General features: G+C 42.3%; 1 protein-coding gene and 1 pseudogene across 4 annotated transcripts in view; both read left to right on the top strand.

Annotated features, from left to right (window-relative positions):
* The first annotated feature begins 290 nt into the window (after positions 1-290).
* UBE4A (ubiquitination factor E4A) overlaps positions 291-25,021 on the top strand; it is a 49,386-nt gene continuing 24,655 nt past the window's right edge. The window contains exons 1-10 of one of the 3 annotated variants that reach the window (XM_081155486.1): positions 291-381; positions 8,227-8,387; positions 18,656-18,829; positions 19,433-19,545; positions 20,219-20,371; positions 20,863-21,022; positions 21,267-21,469; positions 21,665-21,856; positions 22,732-23,065; positions 24,147-24,267. In XM_081155486.1, the coding sequence (XP_081011612.1) occupies positions 8,267-8,387; positions 18,656-18,829; positions 19,433-19,545; positions 20,219-20,371; positions 20,863-21,022; positions 21,267-21,469; positions 21,665-21,856; positions 22,732-23,065; positions 24,147-24,267 (1,571 nt within the window). In that variant the 5' untranslated portion in view covers positions 291-381; positions 8,227-8,266. The remainder of the gene's footprint in view (positions 382-8,226; positions 8,388-18,655; positions 18,830-19,432; positions 19,546-20,218; positions 20,372-20,862; positions 21,023-21,266; positions 21,470-21,664; positions 21,857-22,731; positions 23,066-24,146; positions 24,268-25,021) is intronic. The other 2 variants (XM_081155487.1, XM_081155488.1) reach the window with 2 other exon arrangements.
* On the top strand, positions 11,806-12,942 carry LOC308565934 (cell cycle checkpoint protein RAD1 pseudogene; annotated as a pseudogene). The gene is made up of 2 exons: positions 11,806-12,494; positions 12,735-12,942. The product of its transcript is annotated as a cell cycle checkpoint protein RAD1 pseudogene (transcript).

The following is a 25,021-nucleotide window of genomic DNA, read 5'->3' as shown; positions in this document are numbered from 1 at the left end:
GCGCGGGGGCCGAAGTCAGACCTGCGGGCCGCACGGGTCTCACGGACCCCCACGGAGCCCCTGCCGGGCCCCCCCGCCCGCCGGCCACGCCCCCGGCCACGCCACGCCCGCCACGCCCCCGGCCACGCCACGCCCCCGGCCACGCCACGCCACGCCCGCCACGCCCCGCTCGGGCCGCCGAGCCCCCTCAGGCGGCGCCTGCGCCCTGGGCCTGCTTGCGCGCACTTCCGGGCCGCGGTGACACCCTGCTTCCGGCGCCGGGATGGAGCGGCGGCGCGGCGCCTGGTGGTGACGTAAGCTCCGGTTGCCCAGCCGAGTCGGAAGTGGGAGCCCTCAGCCAGTGAGACTCGTGTGTCGTCGCCGCTGGCCCTTCAGGCTCTGGTAAGAGAGGAAATCGCTGGAGGGCAGGGGTCGTCGACTCTGCAGTGGGGTTTTTCTCCTCGTGCAGCGCCCGCGCAGGCGTCTGCATTCCTCCCTCCTCCCCGCCCCCCGCCCCCAGCCCCGAGCTTTCCCGACCGCCCGCCTCTGGGTGCACTCGGACCCTGCCTGGCTAGGGAGCCCCGTACGTGCTCCAGCTTCTGGCCTGGCTCCCGCCCTTTGCCCTTCCTCTCCTGGAAAAGGCCGGAATACTGGCCTTGCGTTATCCTTGGCTTCCTTTCTCCAGAACGTGCACCGAGTGGGTGGGTCTCCCTCTTGCCGCCAAGCCCTTATGGAACCTGGAGGGATAAAAATATAGAGTGGACAGCAGATAGCGAGACGGCAGAGAAGATAACGCTAAGCGGGAGTCTGCTGCCCAGACCAGTTGAAAGCATATGGCAAGGTGTTGACATTTTATACGCAGTGGTCGGCTCGCCGCTCAGAGCTCTCCTGGCTTTCTGCTTGTGCTCCTCAGCGCGTAAGTGTAGAAGACGCTTCTAAAATTGAGTAACCACAACTCAGGAGCTTGTGTTTGATGGGTCTTCCCTTGGGGATCAGTGTCCACTCGCAGAGCAAGGGTGTGCTTAGGCTGGCTGCCATGACAGTTCGGTCTCACAGGGGAGCCCGGCAGAGAGAAAATGGGAGGGACCCAGGTAGGAATGCTGTCCGCGTTCTGACAATGTCCTAGCTTGCTGATGTGTCGGAAGGCTCTGTTGCTGCCTTAGAGGGGCCCGAAAGGATTGTTGGGTGGAACACACAACAATGAAAACGTTTTTTAATTCCTTTTTGTTTGATGTATGTATCACTCATCAGAACAGAGACCTACAGATTATAATTTAATAGAGCCTGATTTTGACAACCCTAGTTTCACAGAGTACTCCAAATATGTATTTTTTAAAGCAATACCATGTCTGATGTTAAAATATTGTGTGCTCTCTTTAAAAGCTGATAATGCCCCCTAAGAGATTAGCAGTACTGGCTTTTTTCTTTCTTACTTGTTTTTTCATTTATTGGGGGTGACATTGGTTAATAGGATCATATGGGTCTCAGGTGTGGGTTTCTGTTACAAGATCTGTATATTGCACTGTGTGCCCAGCCCCCAAAGTCAAATCATCTTCCCTCACCATATTTTAAGCCCCCTTCACGCCCCACCCCCTACCCTCTGGCAACCACCACACTGCTGTTTGTGGCCACGAGTTTCAGTTTTATATCCCACATATGGTTCTTAGCTTTTTCAGACTGACTTATTTCACTTAGCATAATATTCTCAAGGTCCATCCATGTTGTCACAAATGGCAATATTTCATCTTTTCTTAGGATGAGTAGTATTCCACTGTGTCCATGTCCCACATCTTCTTTGTCCAGTCCTCAACCGCAGAACACTTTGGTTGTCTCCATGTCTTAGCCACCATGAATAACTGAACAATGAACATGTCTTTGTGAATACATGTTTTCAAGTTTTTGAGGTATATATCCAGGAGAGGGATTGCTGGGTCGTATGGTAGCTCTATTCTTAATTTTTTGAGGAATCACCAGTCTGCTCTCCATAGTGGCCGTACCAGTCTACATTCCCACCAGCAGTGAGTGAGGGTTCTCTTTTCTCCACAGCCTCTCCAACACTTGTTATTACCTGTCTTGTTGATACCAGCCACTCTAACAGGTGTGAGGTAATATCTTACTGTAGTTTTGCTTTGCATTTCCCTAATTGCTAGTGAGGTTGAACATCTTTTCATATATGTGTTGGCTGTTCGTATGTCTTCTTGGGACAGGTGTCTTTTCTGGTCCTCTGCCCACTTTTTGACTGAGTTGTTTGTTTGATGTTGAGTTTTGTGAGTTCTTTATATATTTTGGATATTAAACCTTTGTCGGAGCTATTGTTTGCAAATATCGTCTCCCATTTGGGCCACTGACTCTTTTTGGGGGGCGCGGGGTTTGTTTTGGTTTTTGGTTTTTTTGCTGTGCAGAAGCTTTTTAGTTTGATACAGTCCCACTCATTTATTTTTGCCTTTACTTCCCTTGCCTTTGGAGTCAAGTTCATAAAATGTTCTCTACGACCAAGGTCCATAAGTTTGGTACCTATGTTTTCTTCTATGTAATTTGTTGTTTCAGATCTTATATTTAGGTCTTTGACCCATTTTGAGTTAATTTTTGTACATGGGGACAGACTGTAATCCAGTTTCATTCTTTTGCATGTGGCTTTCCAGTTTTCCCAGCACCATTTATTGAAGAGACTATTTTTACTCCATTGTGTGTTTCTGGCTCCTTTGTTGAAAGTTATCTGCCCATATACATGTGGTTTTATATCTGGGCTTTCATAATTGATCGGTGTGTCTGTCTCTGTGCCAATACCATGCTGTTTTGGTTACTGTAGCTCTGTAGTATCATCTGAAGTCAGGTAGTGTGATACCTCCAGCTTCGTTCTTTTTTCTCAGGATTACTTTGGCTATTTGGGGTCTTTTGTGGTTCCACACAAATCTGATGACTTCTCATTCTATTTCTTTAAAAAATGGCATTGGTATTTTGATGGGGATGCAGTCAGTCTGTATAGTGCTTTGGGTAGTATGGCCATTTTAACTATGTTGATTCTTCCAATCCATGAACATGAGATATTTTTCCATTTTGTTGTGTCTTTTTCTATCTCTTTTAATAATGCTTTGTAGTTTTCAATATATGGGTCTTTCATGTTCTTTGTTCAGTTTATTCCTAGGTATTTTATTCTTTTGGTTACAATTGCAAAAGGAATTGCTTTTTTCATTTCTTTTTCTTAAGTTTCATTGTTAGTGTACAGGAAGGCTAGCAGTACTGTTTTTAAACAAAAGATTGAAGCAGGGGACTAGGAGAGGATTTTGTAAGATGGAGGTAGACAGCTATTACAGATGTAGACCCTTGTAGTGAGTATATCAGAGTGAAACATATTTTTAAGGAAGACAAAAAATAATCAAGTGCGGCCCGGCATGGCTCAGCGGTTGAGCGGTGACCTAGGATCCAGGCGATCGGGATTCGATTCCTGGTCAGGGCACATGCCGGGTGGCGGGCTCTATCAATGACTCTCTCATCATTGATGTTTCTATCTCTCTGTCCCTCTCCTTTCCTCTCTCTGAAATCAATAAAGATATATTTTTAAAAAATAAAAATAAAAAATAATCAAGTCCAGCCTGGCCACCTGGCTCAGTGTTTGAGCCTGGACCTGTGAACCAGGAAGTCAGGGTTCCATTCTGGTCAGGGCACAGGGCTGGGTTGCGCTCGATCCCCAGTAGGGAGCATGCAGGAGGCAGCCAGTCAGTGACTCTCATCATTGATGTTTCTATCTCCCCTTCTCCCTTCCTCTCTCTGAAATCAATAAAAAACATATTTAAAAAAAATAATAATCAAACCCAAAAGCTCTGAAGATTGGTGGTTGTACTATCCCAAAGGCTAACAACAGGATAGTTTGGCAGTTGAAAATAGCAGACTACAAATTACCAGTGACTTTGAATTTAAAAGACAGTATCAAGGTTCCATTTTATCAGACCTTCTATTGGAGTGAGTGATATCTAGGCACTCTTTTTACATTTCTGAGACTATTGAATAAATCTAAACTGACATCTTCACAAAGGTTCTCATCAAGTGGTCAGTCCTCCCTTTTCCAGTAAAACTTGTATAAGTGGTTACATGGTGTAAGCCCTATTTCTATGAAAATAGTTTATGCACAGATTTGAAGTACATATGAAAAAGATGAGGTTAGCCCTGGCTGGTGTGACTCAGTGGTCAGAGTGCCAGCCCGCATACCCAAGGGTTTCAAGTTCGATTCCTGGTCATGGGCACATATCTGGGCTGCGGGTTCGCTCCTCACCCCCATTGGGGTGAGTGTGAGAGGCAACCAGTCGATATTTCCCTCTCACATTGATCTTTCTCTCTCTCTCCCTCCCTCCCTTCCTTCCACTCTCTCAGAAAAACAGTGGAAAAACTATCCTCTGGTGAAGATTTAAAAAACAAAAAAGATGGGATTAGTGAGATAGGCAAAAACCTCTTATGTTTTTCAAAAAGACAAACGACAGAGATGACAACAGAGATTTATTTCCATCCTATAGTCTATACATGGCAAGATATCATAGAGCCACGTGTCTGGCTTGACCTTCCACTGAATCCAAGACAAATAGTAAAACCTTTACCTTGAGGTAGGTTCCTTGTGCTGCTATTGATGATGAGGTCAGGAGTGATTACATGTCAGATTGAATCATTCAATAATATTTATTTGGATTTTGTGGTTGTGATACATAATGCCAGACAGAGAAGAAAAAATAATCACATGTGAACCTCTACTCCAGTTGCTTACAGTCCAGCACAGTAGAAGATCTGCATTAGGAATACAGTGTAGAAAATTATGTCCTATTTAAAATATAGATAAAATGTGCCCTTGCCAGTGTGGCTCAGTTGATTGGGCGTCACCTAGTGAGTGCATCAGGAGGCGGCTAGTTCATCTAGTACACCAGGAGGCGGCCGGTTCGATTCCTGGTCAGGGCACATGCGGCTCCATCCCCAGTAGGGGGCCTGCAGGAGGCAGCCAGTCTGTGTGCTCTCACATTGATGTTTCTCTCCCTCTAAAAATAAATAAACTATTCTTTAAAAAATGTATAGATAGGTAGATAAAATGTAATGGGAGGTTAGTTTCTATATAATGTGACAGTATAATATTGAAAAGGTAGGCAGTAATACCATTTATTCTCTTTATCTCTCTTGATAGTCTTAAGAGTCTATCTGTCATATGTTCTGTATTCCTTTCAACTTACTGTTGACTTTTGAACAAAGCAGGTTTGAACTGTGCTGGTCCACTTACATGGGGATTTTTTCCAGTAAATACGTACAGTACTATAAATGTATTTCTCCTTTTATGATTTTCTTAATAACATTTTCTTTTCTCTAGCTTACTTTATTGTAGTAATACAGTATATAATACATATCACATACAAAATATATGTTAGTTGACTGTTATGGGTAAGGTTTCTGGTCAACAGTAGGCTATTAGTTAAGTTTTGGGGGAGGGAACAGTTATAGGTGGATTTTCCACTGTATGGGGGATTGGTGCCCCAATCCCATGTTCTTCAAGGGTCAACTCTATTTCATTCTGCACAGATGCTCCAGGTGATGTATCTTCTTTGTACTTACCTGAACTCTTCAGTTGTGTTTTTAAAAGCCCATTCAAACTTTTTTACACAATATAGGGGAATCTTTTGGCTTTTATAACTGAAAAAACTCTCATCTCTCACTTCTGTTTTCCTGTATGTTGGCTTAGTTTTAGGCTGGGCCGTTTCTAGATGGTGCAAAGATGGCAACTCCATCTTTATATCTTAACTAGCCTAGCAACTTAAGCAGGAAAAAAGGAGTTCCCCTTTTTTAAAAATTTTATTTTTATTGTTGAGAGTATTACAGATGTCTCCCTTCTTCTCCCTTTTCCCCCTCCTTTTCTATAATTCGGCCAGAGGCCTGAAGCTGGTGTTTATTGAATCTAATAGGCCTTGCTAGGGTCTTGTGCCTGCTCCTCAATCAGCCACTTTAGCCAGAGAATGCTGTATCCTTTTGGCCAGGCCAGATTCATGTGCCCATTCCAGAAGCTAGTGGGTGAGGTCCTCCCCTTCTAAATATGTGGACTGGGAATGGGATGGATCCCTTGGGGCATCCATCCCATTTTGGAGACAAAAATAACAAGAGCTCGCTACACTTTTTGTATTCCTCTGGACTTCAGAGTACTTTAGGAGAGAAGTATAGTGGTAGTCAGGTAACAGTGAGACAGATCTTGGTCCTCTACATGAATTAGGGATAATAATTAAGTTTATGCAGTGGTTAAATGGGGAGGAAAGTCCTCTCTAGGATTATTTTCATTTTAATACTAAATATGCTAATTTTTTGCATTATTAAGCTCAACTAAACTATACATAGTAAAAAATAAAATACAGCAACATCTAACAGTTCAATTCCTTGAAGCAGTAAAGCACAGCATCAAGATGGCAGGAGACAAGACTGTCTACCTGAGTCATTACAGCTGATTAGTTATTAGCTCTTATGCAGAAAACACCACAGTGGGACATGAAGCAACTGGTGCAGATAAAGTTAGAATTGTCCAGAGCGTTATAGTCTCTCTTCCTCCAAAAAATAAGGGTAACTTTTTTGCATCGGCTTTTTAATATGGTTCAATAAGGAGTCTTCCATAAATTAAAGATAGACTAAATGTTCCTTTTTTCACCTTTCCTTACACCTTCCCCTCTCTTCTCCTAAGGCCTCTGTTTTTATAGCAGCTCAACATCCTCGTAAGCAGAATTGTCATACCCTTTATCTCTTCACACGCTTTTCAGGGTTGTGTTTCTGTACTGTGGCCTTAAAATTTCAGAAATGGGAGCAAACCTTTCAGGGAGCTCTGCTCCTCCTGTTGTGCCTCTAAGTGCCGTGGTGCTTGAATGAGGAAATGTTATCAGGAGAGTGCAAGTGCAGGCTCAGTCAGCTCCACTAAGCGCCTTTGAGGTATAGATCTGTTTCGTGTACACATTAGGAATGTGTGTTTCTTCAGTATTGTAAAACGTCAGATAGCCAGTGAAAGGTAAATATAGAATTAATCAGCCCTGGCCGGTGTGGCTCTGTGGTTAGAGCATCAACCTGTGCACTGAAGGGTCCCAGGTTCCATTCCTGGTCAAGGGCATATACCTGAGTTGCAGGCTCAATCCCCAAACCCGGTCAGGGCGCATGCAGGAGGCAACCAATCAATGTGTCTCTGTCCCACCAAAGTTTCTCTCTCTCCCTCCCTCCCCTTTCCGCCCTCCCTTCTTCCCTCCCTCCCTCCCACTCTCTCTAAAAATCAATGGAAAAAATATCCTCGGGTGAGGATTAACAATATATATATAATTAATCAAAGATCATTTCGTTTTTAGTGGAGGAAGTATCAGTTGTTGTAAGCCTAGGGGTAGAGATAGATTGCTTACTGTGTATATATATTTAAAACCCACAACTTGGTGCTAATTTGGTTTCTTTGCTGATTTGCCATTCCATGTCTGAGATATAGGCTTACATTTTGTTTATATGTAGCTGAGGAATTCCAAACTCCACTAAATAAAGTCATAGAAGCCTGAGCAATTGCCACCTAAGCTCATGGTAAATGAGAACTGGTTGGCCAGCCTAGAGATTTATGGGTGATCTGTAGTTTTTGTGATAGTACTTTGTTTTTTTCTTTTAATCTTCACCCGAGACTATTTTTCCCATTGATTTTTAGAGAGAGTGGGGGATGGGGGGGGAGAGAGAGAGAGAGAGAAACAGTGTGAGAGAGAGACATGGATTGGTTGCCTCCCCCATGCACCTGATCATGGTTGGGGATTGAACCTGCAACCCAGGTACATGCCCTTGTCTGGGAATCGAACCTGGGACCCTTTGGTGTGCAGGCTGACACTCTAACCACTGTGCCACATGGACCAGGGCTTTGTGGTATTACTTTAAGTCTCACCTTGTTACAATTAGTAGGTGAGTTCCCTCTTTTCTTTCTACTTAGCCTAGTTTTTAAAGGTATAACTAATAGAAACATGTCATTAGATAAATGCATTCCAGCTGAACATTTTGTAAGGTTTTAGTTTTGTTTTAGCAACCCCCAAAACAAGCCAACTTGTCCAGTTGGTAAATGTGTAACCATTTCGCCAAAACATCTTGAACCTTGAAACAGGAATTTTAAAGTGTTACCCAAAACCTTTTAAAATGTATTGTATTTGAGAAATGGAAAAAGAAACAACTATAGGCATCTTACAACTCTTGTGTTATCTGGTCTTCTGTGTCTAATACCTCTCTTCTCTCTAGCCCTTCCCCCAGGTCTGGATGGAGGACACTTTGAAGTGAAATGACAGACCAGGAGAATAACAACAGCATCTCGAGTAACCCCTTTGCTGCTCTTTTTGGCTCTCTGGCTGATGCCAAGCAGTTTGCAGCGATCCAGAAGGAGCAGCTGAAGCAGCAGTCTGGTGAGTGAAGGAGCCAATAGCAGCAGGGGGATGACCTAGGTCTTCCCAATTAAGTATTCTTCCGGTCCTTGATTGCCATTGGAATTTAAGTTTGGTGCAGAAGTTGTTTTGTTTGTTTGTTTAGGGCATCAGTTGGGGGCAGGGGAATTGTTCACTTTTGTTGTTTGTTTTGCTTTGTTTTGGGATCCTTTCCTCCCCCTACAGAAAAAGAGACCAGATAACAGGTGGTTTTGTAGTAACGATACCAGTCATGACCTCAGGCTGTCCAGCTGTTTTATTTTTTAAATCACCTAGTGGAAGATATTTAAATAAATCTTCTTAACACTGAAGTTGTCGGAAAAGGTATGGAAAGCCAGTCACATGCAACTATAGAAAGCAGTGTGTAAAAGAAGAATTGTAAATGTGTTTTGGCCTGTAGACAAATAAATTAGATTTTTTTCCCTCAAGCCCAGTACTTCAGAGTTTGTCTCAGGGAAATGCTTTTTCCACTCCATGGAGTGGCCACTGTCATAGCTCCTGCTGTTAAAACAGACTTCTGAGAAGATACGATCCTTAGCCTTAATGTGGGACAGTCTAAATAATATCTCACTGGCCAGAGAAATGCTTTTGCTCATCTGGACCAAAATTAAGATGAAGCCTAGCTCCTGCTTATAAGTAGACACCGATTAGAAGAATCAGGATGGTGTTTCCAAACTTGTTAGTCTTTGGAGGGTATTCACAGTCTTTCAAGCAGAAATTGCTCCCCTTCTATTACCCACAGAAAGAATAATAGTGTTTTTCTTTCTAGGAAAGGAGAAATGTTTGTATTTTCCCTTTATTTTGTTTATTTCAAAAGTGTTCAGCTGTGTAGCTGAGTTGTGGCCTTGCTCTCTGAAAAGGAAGTAAGGGCAAGACAGATGAGTAGTGGGCAGGGTGATGGTTGAAGCAAGGGAAAAATAAATGTAATGCTGACTGACTTTTGTTGTTGTTGTTTTGTATTTATAACACTTGCTTCCAGAGAGACCAAGAGAGAAACAACAGACAGTGTGTCTTAAATGCTGGCTTATTAATGTGCTAGGAAGAGGCAGGTCTGGGTCTCAGCCTCTGAAATCTCCCCCAGATCTCTAGGATATGGGCTCAGAATGAAAAACCTTGCGTTAGGAGGTCGTAGGTGAGAAAGGGGAGTGAGGATGGGAAAAATAAGGCGGTGAGAAAAGAAAATTTATGAGTATGTAGTTGAGGGAAATTTTGCTAACAAGGTCTTAGCTCCTGTCACTCTTGGCATTCAGAACACTTACCAGTCTGTACGGAGTGACAGGCGCTTGTCCTCTGACTGTGAACGGACATGCCCCATGTATGTACGAAGCAGTGGGACAAATCAGGCGCAGGCCCTCTGCTCCTCCTGTGTTGCCACGTCCTCTCCTAGTTTGTCTGCACAGCGCTGATCCTGACCTGCTTCCCAGCAGTTAGCACTCTGCCCAGACCTTGGTCTCACAGCTGAACGTCACATGTCCTTTGAGAGTTGTTCTGGACTTTCTAAACCATTTTGTCCGTGACATACAGACTCCTGTGCGGCTCTCAGTGAACAGCACTGTTACACTCACTCACTGCGAGTGCCGTTCTGAGAGGCAGTCTGTTAAGTTGCTTTATAAAAAAGTAAAGGGATTAATCAATAAGAAGAAAGTAACAAATCAGAAAAAGAACAAAAGATATGAAAAGCAATTTATATATAATAATCAACTGATTTTAAAAATCAGTCTCAATAATATTTAGATTAAAAACAATTAGATGATTATAGTTTTTTTACCTGTGACATTTGCAAAGATTATACAGGCATTTTCTCATATGTTATTGGTGAGCATGTAAATTAGAGCACTGTTTCTGAGGTAATTTGGTAGTATATGTTAACTTTTATTTATTTATTTATTTTATATCTGTATTGATTTCAGAGAGAGGAAAGGAGAAGGAGAGAGAGAGAGAGAAACATCAATGATGAGAGAGTCATTGATCGAGCCCGCAACCTGGGCATGTGCCCTGACCGGGAATCGAACCACGATCGCCTGGATCCTAGGTCGATGCTCAACCGCTGAGCCATGCCTGGCCGGGCTGTATATGTTAACTTTTAAATGTTCAAGTTCTTTTGGGTGAGCCGTGGCATTCCGCAGGTCGCTGGTTCAATTCCAGCTCGAAGGACTTCATACAATTAAATGTTCAAGTTCTTTAACCCAGCAACTCTACTTCTATAAATTTAGCCTACAGAAATACTCATGCAGGTGTACAAGGAGAGTACATTATACTTGTGCAGGATTGTTTGAAATCATGAAAAACTGGTAACAGCCCAGTTTTCATCAGTTGAGAAGTAGCTACATAAATCACAGTGTGGACATATAATGCAGCTGTTGAAAAGAACGAGGGAGGCTTATAATAATTTAACAGAGAAAGGTGTTGGTGTTGATTATGTTTAAAAAGCAAGCTGAAAAGCAGTGTATATAGTATGATCCCATTTTTTATAAAAACTAAAAATCATAGTAATAAATGTTAGCACCAGAATAGGAAAAAATATGGAAAACTCTGCTAAGTTAAAGGGTTGTCCATAGGGAACTGGTTCAGAGGAGACTACAGTGGAACCTCGGTTCTCAAACTTAATTTGTTCTGGGTGGCTGTTGGAGAATCAATTTGTTCAAAAACCTAATCATCGTGTCTAATGTATGTTTAATCTGTAAACAAATACTTCTTAAATTTATCAAACCACCCCCTACTAGCCTTAAACAAATCCTTTTCAGCACTCGTTCCAGGATGTCTCTCAGGAGGTCAGGATGCGGCATCTTCGCTTGTTCTCATGTCATTGCCTCTGAAATGCTGTTGTTACCAGCTAACTGCTTTTGTTTATCCAAATCAACAACAGTTTTTCTACCTGTTCAGTTGCCTGTGATCATTGTTTCTTTCACACCCTTAGCAACATCAGGACTCTTGATGGTCTCTTTGTTTTAAAATTGTGCTAATCGTCCATTTCACCAACAACAAAAGCAAAGAAAAAACACAAAAATATTTACAGCACAATTTCCTGAGCTGTTAACTAAGATTTAGTGGTAAACTGACTCTAATTCTCTCCCTCGTTTGTGGTCTGAGAGATGCTTTTTGTCTTGCTGCTGTATCAGCTTGAAAGTGTTGTCATGTCAAGAACCGAAGATTTTTGTTCCACAACCAAGACATTTTTTCCGTGAACAACTTGGTGGAGAACTGAATTGCTTGAGATGGGAGACATCTGAGAACCAAGGTCTGGCTGTATTTATATTATACTTTCCTGTACAATTTGGAATTATTAAGACAAATGTGTTCTGGCTGTTCCACTTCCTCCCCATTTCTCTGGGAACTACGTCTCGCTTCCCCAATAGCCTGGCTGGGAAAGGCTCTCAGGCATCTGGACCAATCACAAAGGTGTTTTGTGGTCCATGGGAGCAGGTGCTGGTGCCAGGAACATCTCTCGGGACCATGCGGTGGACGATGCCCCCCACAAACCAGCAGATCCAGATGAGAGTGATTACAGCTTGGTGGCCAGCCTCAGCAACACTAGGAATCTCTGCCGTCCTGAAGGCCGAGAACATACCACATGTTTCGCTCCAGAAAATGGAATCAGGGTTACAGTGGAAAATGCAAAGCATGTGCAAGCAGATGCTTTTATTTGGGCTGGAATATTTCAGGAGTTTAAAGTTCAGGAAGAGCCTGTTACTTTTCAAATTAATTTAACTGTCCTCTTAGACTGCTTATCTATTTTTGAATCAAGTCCTGTGCCAGGGAATTTAACTGTACTTCGAATGTGTTACCAAGGTCTGGTTACCCAATGATGCTATTTCTGAAAGGAATGGTGACAGTCTGTAAAAGCAAAACAGGAGCCTGAGGAAACTCTGGATCATGATTTCTGCAGCACCAGTGTTAGTAATAAAATTATTCTGCAGTCGGGCTCCATGAAGCATTTTCTGAAATGGATATGACAAGCGAGGTCCTGCAGATCACCCTTTCTCCTGATGAGATTTATTTCAGATTATCTACTTTTGGGAATGACTGTCCCAACGATTCTGATCTGAAGAAGTCATTTCATTATAATCAGAACCAGGTCCACAGATACAGAATTTCTTTTTCTTTTTTTTTAATTTAGATATATATAGATATCTATATCTATAGATATAGATATCTTTATTGATTTCAGAGAGAGGAAAGGAGAGAGAGAGAGAGAGATAAAAACATCAATGATGAGAGAGTCATTGATTGAGCCCACAACCTGGGCATGTGCCCTGACCAGGAATTGAACCCCGATCGCCTGGATCCTAGGTCTATGCTCAACCGCTGAGCCACGCCTGGCCGGGCCAGAATTTCTTTACTGAAACCCTCTGCAAAGGCATTAGTCCTGTCTTCTAAGGTATCTGTTCGGACAGATCACTGAGGAGTCCCCTCATTACAGTCCATGGTTAGAAATGAAGATGGACAGATATGTTTTGTGGAGTATTGGTGCTGCCCTGACGAAGAAGGTCCTGAGTCTGCCTTCAGTGTGACAGTGCACTGTGCCATTTGTGTCTAGATTCACAATAGATCACGTTCTCTTTCCCATGATTTCGTACTGGATTTCCTAACAGGAAGAGGCAGGGAGGAGATAGGAGCAAGATTCCTGTGCCCTAAAGTCACTGTGTGTTGTGTAAGTAAATGTTTTCATGTAGTCACAGATTATCCATACTGGACTTTCCTGTGGTTCTGTCTTTTGAACTCATCAGAATTATGAGCCAAGATGAACAAGTTGTATATTCTATTTAAGTAGGACATTTCAGAAGTGTGAAAATTTAAAGTTAGATGGAGCCAAATATAAATGTTCTTTTATTTATTTACTATTAGAAAAAGCAAAGGGATGTGGGCATTGCTTATTAGTTTGAATTCTGGGGAATATATCTTAAAGCAGTGATTCTTAAAGGGTTGTGTCCAGACCAACACCAATGGCATCACCTAGAAACTCGTCAGAAACTCTGTGCGCTGTAGTTTAAAAAGCACCCTCAGGAATCCTGATGTATGCCAAGGTTTAAGAACCACTGTGAAAAGATACTTTTTTAAAAAATATATCTTTATTGATTTCAGAGAAAGGAAAGGAGAGGGAGAGAGAGAGAGATAGAAACATCAATGATGAGAGAATCATTGATCGAGCCCACAACCCGGGCATGTGCCCTGACCGGGAATCGAACCCTGATCGCCTGGATCCTAGGTCGACACTCAACCGCTGAGCCACACCCGGCCGGGCTACTGTGAAAAGATACTTGAAAAAAAATAGGACTTAATTGCATTGAAGTGATTGCTTTTCTGTGATTTTTTCACAAACCTTTGAAAGCTTGGGCATCAACAGACAAGTCTGAGTAACTGTATGATTGACTCAAAGTATTCATTTTGAGGAAATCTGTGAACAAGGTATAAACAAGTCTTCAGAGATTTTCTTGTTCTCAAAACTGTTCAGTGTAGTGAGTCCTACAGTAAGTACTTAAGATTCCTTCTGATTTCCTATCAATTTCTCAACCAAACTAAGGTGGAGAAAGCCAGGTAAGTGATTTTGCATTTCTTGGATAATTTGTAATGAAATAATTTTGTGGCATGTTTATATTTAATAAAATATACTAAAAAAATTTTTTTAAATAAAACAAATATGCTCTCTTAAAATCAGAAAAAAATACTTAAAATAATTAAAGACACATTGATCTACTAGATAATTCTTTGTTCACTAGGATTCTGTAGGGAAAATCGTTGCTAATTTTGGCAGTGTGGCATACAATTAATTATGAGTAGAAAGAATAAAACTTTTTATTTGTAAAATGTGGTGGGACATTTAGTGAGGGATTTCTGAATCCTGTACTTAAGATATTGCCTAATAGAGCTCAATAGCAAAACAAAACAAAAACTAAACAATCCAATTAAAAATAGGCAGAGGCCCAGCTGGCGTGGCTCAGTGGTTGAGCATCTACCTATGATCCAGGAGATCACGGTTTGATTCCCAGTCAGGGCCCAGGCCCAGGTTGTAGACTTGATCCCCAGCATGAGGCTTGCAGGAGGCAGCCGATCAATGACTCTCTCATCATTGATTTTTCTCTTTCTCCCTTTCCCTTCCTCCCTCTGAAATCAATAAAAGCATATTTAAAAAAAAAAATAGGTAAAGGATCTGAATAGACATTTCTCCAAAGAAGACATATGGTTGACCAACAGATACATGAAAAAGCAGTCAGTATCACTAATCATCAGGAAACCGAAAATTAAAACAACAATGAGATATCACCTCACATCTGCTAGAGTGGCTATTATCAAAAAGACAAGGAATAACAAGTGTTGCTGAAGATGTGGAGAAAAGGGAACCCTTTTGCACTGTTGGTGGGAATGTAAATTGGGGCAGCCACTATGGGGCAGCCAGTGTGGAGGTAACTCAAAAAATTAAAAAGAGAATTACCATATGATCCAGTGATTCCTATTCTGGGTATTTATCTAAAGAAAACAAAAACATTAGAGAGAGACAAGATGGTGGCGTAGGTAACCTTGGTACCCACTGCCTCCCACAACCACATCAAAATTACAACTAAAATATAGAACACCATCAATCAGAACCTCCTGAAATCTAGCTGAACAGAAGTCCTACAACCAGGGAGTCGAAGAAGCATCGAGACCAGTAGGAGGGGCAGAGATGTGGGCGGATTGGGGTGGAATCGATGAGACAGGGCTGCGGGCCCACATCGAGTGCAGCGGTCTAAAACCAGGAGGGATATCTTGGCAGTGGAGGTTTCCCGGAGGAGCAAAGGGGTCCCAGCCCCACACCATGTCCCCCAGCCCAGGCAGGGTTTCCAGTGCCAGGAAGAGAAGTCTCCCCAACTTCAGGCTCTAAAACCCAGCGGGGACTGTCGCTGAGTGACACAGAGGCTGTGGGAGTTCCAGGCAGTACCTCTTAAAAGGCCTGCACACGGATTCACTCAGATGTGCTCCCTCTGAGCTCCAGTGCTGGGCAGCAGTTTGAAAGGAACCTGGGACATTCAGGTAGGAACTAACTTCCCTGGAATCAGGGAGAGAGCTGGAGGGGTAGCTTCCTCCCAGACAGGAGAGCTGGCAGAGGCCATTGTTCCTTTGCTGAGCCCTCCCCCCATGGAACCCATAGGCAGATGCCTTCTCTGAATCACCATCCACCTGACACTCACCTTTCACCCCGTCCTGGTGGTTCCCAGAGACCCCACCCCTCTCTAATTGCTAGATCATCAAAGCCATTTCAGTGGCTTTTCCCTGCAAGTGGCCTCTCTAGCCTCATGCTTAGGACTTTCCTAAAATCTCTCAAACAAGGAGCACCTGGCTTCAGCATGCCCCATACCTCTCAATAAGTGGCCCCAAGCCTGGCACTAGCAGCAGCCTGCATTGGTTCATAGTTTGGCGTCTCTTGGACACCTTCAAGACCAGCACAACTAGCAGCCATCTACAGATTTCTGGGTGGCCTGGAGCAGGGCACAGGCAGAGGCTGATTTTCCACCTCCCGGGAGGCCCCAGAGACAGTGCACCCAGTGATCAGCTTTGAACATGCTGGATTACAACCGTGCCACATCCACAAGTGACATGGTGGATTTAAGACGCGGACTCAGTGAACACCAAAGACCCACTGAAGTAAATCCTGCTCCATAGGGAAGTCTCCAGCACAGTAGCTCTTCAGCTGTAGTTGCAGCTGATCCTCACAGCCAGTTGGCCTGGGGGTCAATTCCTCCCAGTGACACCCACAGCAACCAAGGCTCAACTACCACAGGACAATGCACACAGCACACACAGGGGAGCACCTAGAAGGCCCAGCTCAAGGGACTTGTGAGACTGAGCCACTGGGCCCTATAGGACACTACTACCCAAAGCCACTTTAGCAATTCCAGGAAACATAGCAGCTCTACCTAATACATAGAAACAAACACCAGGAAGCAGCCAAAATGTGGAGGCAAAGAAACATGTCACAAATGAAAGAACAGAAGAAATCTCCAGAAAAAGAGCAAAATGAAATGGAGCCAAGCAAGCTACTAGATACAGAGTTCTAAACAATGGTTATAAGGATGCTCAAGGATCTTAATAAGACTATTAAGGAAACTAGTGAGATCATCAGTGACATAATAAAGAACCAATCAGAAATGAAGGCTCACTAACTGAAAGAAAAAATAATTTACAGGGAATCAACAGTAGACTACATTTCTCCAAGAATCAAATAAGCAATTTGGAACATGAGGAAGCAAAAAACACCCAACCAGAAGAGCAAATAGAAGAATGAATCCAGAAATATGAAGATAGTGTAAGGAGTCTCTGAGACAACTTCAAGCATACCAACATTCACATTATGGAGATGCCAGGAGAAGAAGAAAGAGAGCAAGAAATTGAAAATCTATGTGCAAAAATGACAGAAAAGTTCCCCTGCCTGGGGAAAGAAATAGACTTACAAGTCCAGGAAGCAGAGAGTCCCAAACATGATGAACCCAAAGAGGCCCACAGCAAGACACATTGTAATTAAAATGCCAAAGGTTAAAGACAAAGAGAGAATCTTAAAAGCATCAAGAGAAAAGCAGTTAGTTACCTACAAGGGAGCTCCCATAACACTTCAGCTGATTTCTCAACAGAAACTTTGCAGGCCAGAAGGGAAAGGCATATTGAAAGTGATGAAAAGCAAGAACCTACAACCAAGATTACCCAGGAAAGCTATCATTTAGAATTAAAGGTTAGATAAAGAGCTTCCCAGACAAGAAAAAGCTAAAGGAGTTCACCACCACCAAACCAGTACTACATGAAATGTTGAAGGGTTTTCTTGAAGAAGAAGCTAATGAACAAAAGAAACTGACAAAGTAGACCTAGAGATATTCAAGCATGCCATACCTCAGAGGGAAGGGGGTTGGGGGTTGGGAAGAGATTAACCAAGAAAGCTATATGCATATATGCATAACCCTTGGACACAGACGATAATGGGGTGTAGGCCTGGGGAGGGGGTGGGAGTGAGGTGGAGAGGGGATTAATGGGGGGGGAAATGGGACACCTGTAATACTTTCAACAATAAAGATAAATTAAAAAAAAAAAGAAAACAAAAACACTAACTGGAAAAGATACATGCACCCCCATGTTCATTGCAGTATTATTTTGAAACGCCAAGATATGGAAACAACCTAACTATTCATCAAGACATTACAGAAAAATAAGATGTGGTATATACATACAGTGGAATATTATTCAACCATAAAAAGAAAATCTTGCCTGGCCAGGTGCAGCTCAGCAGTTGAGTGTCGACCTAGGATCCAGGCGATCGGGGTTCGATTGCCGGTCAGGGCACATGCCCAGGTTGGGGGCCCGATCTCCAGTCGGGGACATGCAGGAGGCAGCCAATCAATGACTCTCTCATCATTGATGTTTCTATCTCTCCCTCTCCCTTCCTCTCTCTGAAATCAATAAAGATATATTCTTAGAAAAAAAAAAAAAGAAGAAAATCTTGCCATTTGTGACAGCGTGGATAGACCTTGAAGGTATTATGTTAAGCAAAATAAGTCAGACAGAGAAAGACAAATATTGTATGATCTCACTTATATGTGAAATAAAAAAGAGCTCATAGTTACAGAGAACAGGCGGGGGTTGGGGGTGAACGAAATGGGTGAAAGGGAATCAAAAGATATGAACTTTCAGTTGTAAAATAAGTCCATAGGGATGTAATTATATAGCATGGTGACTATAGTTAATAACTGTATTCCATACTTGAAAGTTGCTAGTAGATCTTAAAAGTTCTCATCACAACAACAAAAAATTTACAACTGTATATGGTGAAATATGTTAACTAGAATTATTTTGATCATTCCACAATATATACAAATATCAAATCTTAAACCAAATAATGTATCTCAATTTTTTTTTTAAATATATCTTTATTGATTTCAGAGAGAGGAAGGGAGAGAGATGGAAGCATCAGTGATGAGAGAGGCACTGGTCAGCTGCCTCCTGCACGCCCCACACTGGGGATCGAGCCCACAACCTGGGAATGTGCCCTGACTGGGAATCGAACCGCGATTTCCTGGATTATAGGTTGACGCTCAACCGCTGAGCCACGCCAGCCAGCGTATCTCAAATTTTTTTTAAATGTCACCTGACTTGAGATTTTCACTAATTAGCTGATGAACCGATTTCACATGCAAAATTATCCTTTTGTTTACAGTTATCATTTTGGGGACTATGCTTGGTTCTCTTAAAAGAGAGGAATGTAGCTGTTTGTGGCTCCCGTTTTTTGGCAGATGAACTCCAAGCGAGCCCAGATGACTCGGATAACAGCGTGTCAGAGAGCCTGGATGAATTCGATTACTCTGTGGCTGAAATTAGCCGCTCATTCCGTTCACAGCAGGAAATATGTGAGCAACTCAACATCAATCACATGATCCAAAGGATCTTCCTCATTACCCTGGACAACAGTGAGTTACACACTTGCAGCCAGTCTATTCGTTGCCTTGCCCTTCCTGCCTGGGTTAGGGACTTGCTCTTAGAAATGTGTTGTATCTGGTGGGTTAAACAAACCTTTGGTCCTCCCTGGAGCACAGGCCTTAGATTTCAGCAAAGCTTTGATGTAACCTAAACTCAGTGTTTAGACACAGATGGAACTTTCCTTCCCAGTTTGATACTGACTGAGCTATGCAGCTACTTGCCTTTACTGCCTTAAAGAGGACATGGGAATGAATCAGTTTGCTTCTCAGAAGTAACCTAAACATTTAGATGGAAACCCCAAGAGGTATGAGACAATGTTTTCCCTCTGTGCCTTATCTGTAGTTAAACCCAAAGTCAGTGCTAATGTTCAAGATTGACTCTTAAAATGTCATGATGTTAGGTTTATAACAAGCCCTTGCCCTTTAACTGGGTTCGGGGGAGGGGTTACATCTTTAGATACTGCTTTATAAGTCAAGATCATTCGAATATTAGCTGAGTCAAACTTGGAGTTCAAGAGAAGTGCTGTCTAGAACGATTGTCTGTATAAAACAGAAACATTATCCTTAACCTACTAGATTAAAACCATTTCCCAGGTGACCCAAGCTTGAAAAGTGGGAATGGCATCCCCAGCCGCTGTGTGTATTTGGAAGAAATGGCAGTAGACCTCGAAGATCAAGACTGGCTTGATATGAACAACGTTGAGCAGGTAGCATTCATGTGTTCCTATGTGTGTTGTCAGCAAAAGCTAGCCGTGCAACTGAACTCTGCTCGCGTCTCTCCAGCCACGACTCTGCTTACCTCCATCTCTTCCGTTGTTTGTGGGGTTCCTCTTTTGGAACCTTCTTACTTACCATGACTACATGTCCAAATCTTCCCACTCTTTAAGACCAGTTATAATGTCATCTCCTTCTTCTTTATATCTTTTCCAAAATCAAAACGCATTTTACCTTATACGTGCCTAATTAACATTAGAGGAATAAAAGTTTGGTAGGGGAGACGACAAGTTGTAGGTTAACTTTGTATGTTTAAGTTATCTTTTATATAGTTTGAGTGAGGTCAGCAATCACACAGAGTAGTAGATTTCACATAAGTTTAATTCTAGATTCTTTACATCATTCAACAAATACTCTGTTAATGCTTACTCTGTGCTAGGGGCTGTACTAAATACTTGAACTTGATTTAGAATAACTTTATATATACACCATTATGTTGTATATATAATATTTTCTAAAGTAATAAGACCCTGGGCCCTATTTCCCTCTTTACTCTGCATCCTGTACTTCTCGCAATAACCTGTCAGAATTATCTTTTACATCTTGATGTTCTCAGGTTAACTTCGCAATGGTTTAGTGTTTTTGTTTTTTCTTTGTTCTTAATAGGCTGTCTTTGCTCGCTTACTACTTCAAGATCCAGGCAACCACTTGATTAACATGACTTCTTCTACAACGTTGAATCTCTCTGCTGATCGAGATGCAGGAGAGAGGCACATTTTTTGTTACCTTTATTCCTGCTTCCAAAGAGCCAAGGAAGAGGTAATAATAATAATTCCCACTGAGTGCTGCACTGTCCTCTTGGGTATGACTTTAATGTGTAAGCCAGAGAGTTGGTTCAATGTCTTTTATATCAGTTTATATACATCATAGATATCTGTAACAGGTACTGACATTAGGCACTATTAGTTTGTCTTCTAAAGTGTTAGACTCGCCCCTTTCCCCAGTGAACCATGGCCTCTTATTCTCTCTACAAACCTCTTAAAAATCACACCCCTAAGAAAGGTCTGGTAATTCATTTCCACTGCAGTATAAATGATCGAGCAGGCCAAGCATGGTCACTTCCAGGATTGGAATTCTGACAGGTAGGTGATTCCTTAAACCAAAGAATGAAATCTCATGAGTTTTCAAGCATCCATGGGAGAGCGGTATTGTTTGGGAGTACAGTCTCTTTCCCATTGTATTTGCTATGTACAACCTTGTTCCAGGTCATAGAACTGGGCTATTCCCTCTCTTCTTTATGCCGTTTCCAGATTACCAAAGTTCCAGAGAACCTGCTACCTTTTGCAGTGCAGTGCAGGAACCTCACTGTGTCCAATACACGAACAGTTCTCCTCACCCCAGAGATATATGTTGACCAAAACATCCACGAGCAACTGGTAGATTTGATGTTGGAAGCCATCCAAGGAGCCCGTGAGTACATAAGCAAGAGCTGTGAGCGTCTACACTTTGATTTCCAAATTTAAAACTCCTCTAAGTGCATTGGAAAGCCTCAGAGTCACTGTGGGTCCAGTAAAAATTAAGGAAGAGAGTTCACACTTGACCTTTGAGGTTGAATATCAGTATAATTGTCAAAAGTATCAAGAGAGTATAGAGCCAAGGGTGTAAAGGCATATAAAATTCCTGTGGCCCTTTCCTCTCTCCTTCGCCTTGTTAGATTTTGAAGATGTAACTGAGTTCCTGGAAGAGGCCATTGAAGCCTTGGTGTTGGATGAGGAAGTGCGAACATTTCCAGAAGTCATGATTCCAGTGTTTGATATCTTATTGGGCCGAATAAAAGATCTAGAGCTCTGCCAGATGCTGCTGTACGCATACCTGGATATCCTGCTCTATTTCACTAGGCAGAAGGACATGGCAAAGGTAAGGCTGACAGGTGGCATATAAATGAGATTTAATAATTTGTGCTTCCCTGTCCTGAGGGCACCATGATATTACCTGTTGAATAAGAGAAGGGTGTGCTGGTTGTTGTGTAGACTTAACTCCTCGAGACCCTCTCACCCCATCATATTTCTCTCATCATACAAACAGATAAGTGGGACTTATCTTCTCCTGCAGGTTTTTGTCGAATACATTCAGCCCAAGGACCTTAGCAATGGGCAGATGTACCAGAAAACCTTGCTGGGAGTAATCCTGAATATCTCCTGCTTATTAAAGACTCCGGGTGTCGTAGAAAATCATGGCTATTTCCTGAATCCATCTCGTTCCAGTCCCCAGGAGATCAAAGTACAGGAGGCCAACATCCATCAGGTGGAACTGTTTACAGTGTATCCCAGCCCCCGGTCTTAGGTTTAGTCGCCTCCTCAGGAGGGCATGCAGACGAGGCTGCTTGAGCTTCTGTGGGAAAGGAGGAGGACTGGTTGGCTTTCTACTACAATCCTGTGAAAACAGAGCCCTCTTTAGAGAGTGTGCTGAGTCAAGGAAACACCTTAGTGTGGTTTAGAGGATATACTGCTATGCTGCAGCACAGCCGCTTCCTCCTGCCCCTTGTTTTTCTCACCAACTCTATTTCTTAAAACTTCAGCTCCTAAATCTGACTGAACTCCAGCTTATAAACCAATGTCTTTCCTGTGCCTCCTTCCTATGTCCTCTATGTGGGCTTATTAGCATTAATTATAGTAGAAATCTGGCCAACTTGAGGCAGTAAATGGTTGAATTGGGGGTAGTTTGAATCTCCCGTCATCACAACTCTCTGAAGCACAGGTTTGCAAATTACAGCAGTAGCCAACCTGCCTGCCACCTGATTTTATAAATAGTTTGATTGAACACAGCTATGCCCGTTTATATATGTGTTGTTTATGGCTTGATTTCATGCCCTAATAGTAGAGTTGAATAGTTGCTACAGAGACCACATGGTATGCAGAGCCAAAAATACGCACCATTTGACCCTTTGTGGAAAAAGGTTATCGACCCTACTCTAAAGTTTTATGAATGCTCTGTGCATTTGGCAGCTCGTCAGGAATCTCTCATCAGTGCCCAGAAAACGTTTTAAATTAGAACTGGGGGATAAGGAAAGATTAGGATTGGCATATTTTTAGAAATTGCCAGTGGCTAAGGTTTGGGAGTAACAAATATTAGGATTGTGAAACTGGAATGTTCTGTGGTTATGTTTTCTGGTTAAACAGTTCATGGCTCAGTTCCATGAAAAGATCTACCAGATGCTGAAGAACTTACTCCAGCTCTCTCCAGAAACCAAACACTGTCTCTTGTCCTGGCTTGGAAACTGTTTGCATGCAAATGCAGGCCGCACCAAGATTTGGGCCAATCAGATGCCAGAAATCTTCTTCCAAATGTATGCCTCGGATGCCTTCTTTCTGAATCTGGGTGCCGCCCTCCTGAAGCTGTGCCAGCCATTTTGCAAACCCAGGTCCTCTCGACTCCTCACCTTTAATCCCACTTACTGTGCCCTGAAGGAGTTGAATGATGAAGAACGAAAAATAAAAAATGTACACATGAGAGGTAGGGGAGTACTGGGCTTCCCAAAGAGTGAGTGAGTGAGTGTGTGTGTGACATCTGAGGCACTCGCATCCTTACCCTTTCTCACAAAGGTGCCTCTTGAAGAAGATGAGGCAGACAGAAGAGCTATTATAAATTTTATAAGAACACATTTTTACAAATAAAACTGGTAGCTTTTAGGTGTGCTTTAGTGAGACCTCTCTGCATTTGGCAGCCTTTGGGTATGCATTCATTATTCCTTTTAAATGTGAATAAAGCACAGTCCCTAGCCTTGATGAATTCAGAAATGCCAGGGGACGGCAGATACAGCAACAGGCGATCGTAATATGGTGCAGGGCTGAGCTAGCGGAACCAGAGGAAGAAGTGAGAAATTCTACAGACATTGGAGGTCTTCATAGCTAAGCTTTGAGAGATGAGGGTTTATCAAGCAAAGGAGCCAAAGGATCCCTTTATACAGAGGGAATAACAAGAATAAAGGTACAGAGCTATGGAGGGTTCAACCAAGGAACGGTGAGAAGGTCATTGTGGCTAAAGCAAGGGGTAGGTGGGGGGAGGAAAGGGTATGGGAATGGCAGGAAATGAGTCTGGGGAGGCAGAAGATTGGGGCCAGATTAGAGAAAACTCGAACAGTACAGAGAAGTGAGAAGAAAATAAATCACAGTTCTACCACTCAGAATAAATTACACTTAATTTCAGTATACGTATTTCCTCCCAGTTTTATAACTCTTCTAGTTATAAAAGTAATTTATATTCAAAAGCAAATAATCTTAAATACAGAAAAGCACAAAATAGAGACAGTGATCCATTGTCTAGCACTTGAGAAATCTGCAGTTAACTATCATTCCTCTTAATTTTTGGTTATTTCATGATCAAGCTAAAGAAATTTAACTGCATCTCTGTAGATAGTGAGAGGCCAAAAGATACTTTTAGACAAAGGAGTAGTAATGTGATAAGATCTGTTTTTAAGATGATATTAAAGACAACAACACTGGCAGCGGTGTGGAAGTTGAACTAGAGTAAGGGCCCCGAGACTAGGGTAGATGTCTGTGGTGAGCCATTCACTGTTCCTTTTCACTTCTCTGAGGTTTGGACAAAGAAACCTGTCTGATCCCAGCTGTGCAGGAGCCAAAGTTTCCCCAGAACTACAACCTTGTGACGGAGAACCTTGTCCTGACAGAGTACACCTTACACTTGGGGTTTCACAGGTAACCCTCCAATGTCATTAAGGGAAGAGCTGCTTAGCTGTGCTGATGACCAGAGGCTCAAAGTGCATCTCATAATCCCACTTTCCTCTGACGGCTTACATTAGGGTCTGGTAGGAAGGGCATTATATGCATTTATTTGTGTTTATGTGAATTGGCTTTGTCCAAATAACTTGAATTTATTTTTAATTATTGACCTGTTAAACTTTTTAAGATTAAACATACACTAGTATTCTTCTCTAAAGATGCAGATTTTAAAATCACTGTCTTCCTGTTGTCATATGTGAAAATGGAATTTTCATTTGATATTTCACTTTTGCTCTTGAATTTTCATTACTTACTACTCCTGATGAAAAAAGACCAAGCTCTACGCTATGGTATAGAGACAAATTAAAGAAATGTTCATAAGGGATTCCAGTAAGGTCAGTAGGACCACAAAAGGTCCATGTTTCAAAGATGAAGGGGGTTCTAGAAGTGTGAAGATTCACGAACTAGAGCATATGACTTTCAGAAATGGTTCTGGTTCTAGCTAGCTATAGGCATTCGAGGATTTTTTTCCCTCTGATTCAGCTGACTGTGACTACAAGTATAAATAAGGAGAGAAAATAGCTACTTACTCACAGTTATAGACTATAGGAAGTGGTATTGAGGGTAGCAATTTTTAATACCTTAGGATACTTATATTGACAGAGCATTTTTCAAAAAGGCAAATTTCTCAAAAAATGAAATTATATTTTTATTAGAGTTTTTCTATCTC

This window comes from Miniopterus schreibersii, assembly GCF_964146895.1.
Source record: "Miniopterus schreibersii genome assembly, chromosome: 12".
NCBI lineage: Eukaryota > Metazoa > Chordata > Mammalia > Chiroptera > Miniopteridae > Miniopterus > Miniopterus schreibersii.
The sequence above is the reverse complement of the archived record's forward strand: the minus strand, read 5'-3'. Positions and strand labels throughout refer to the sequence as shown.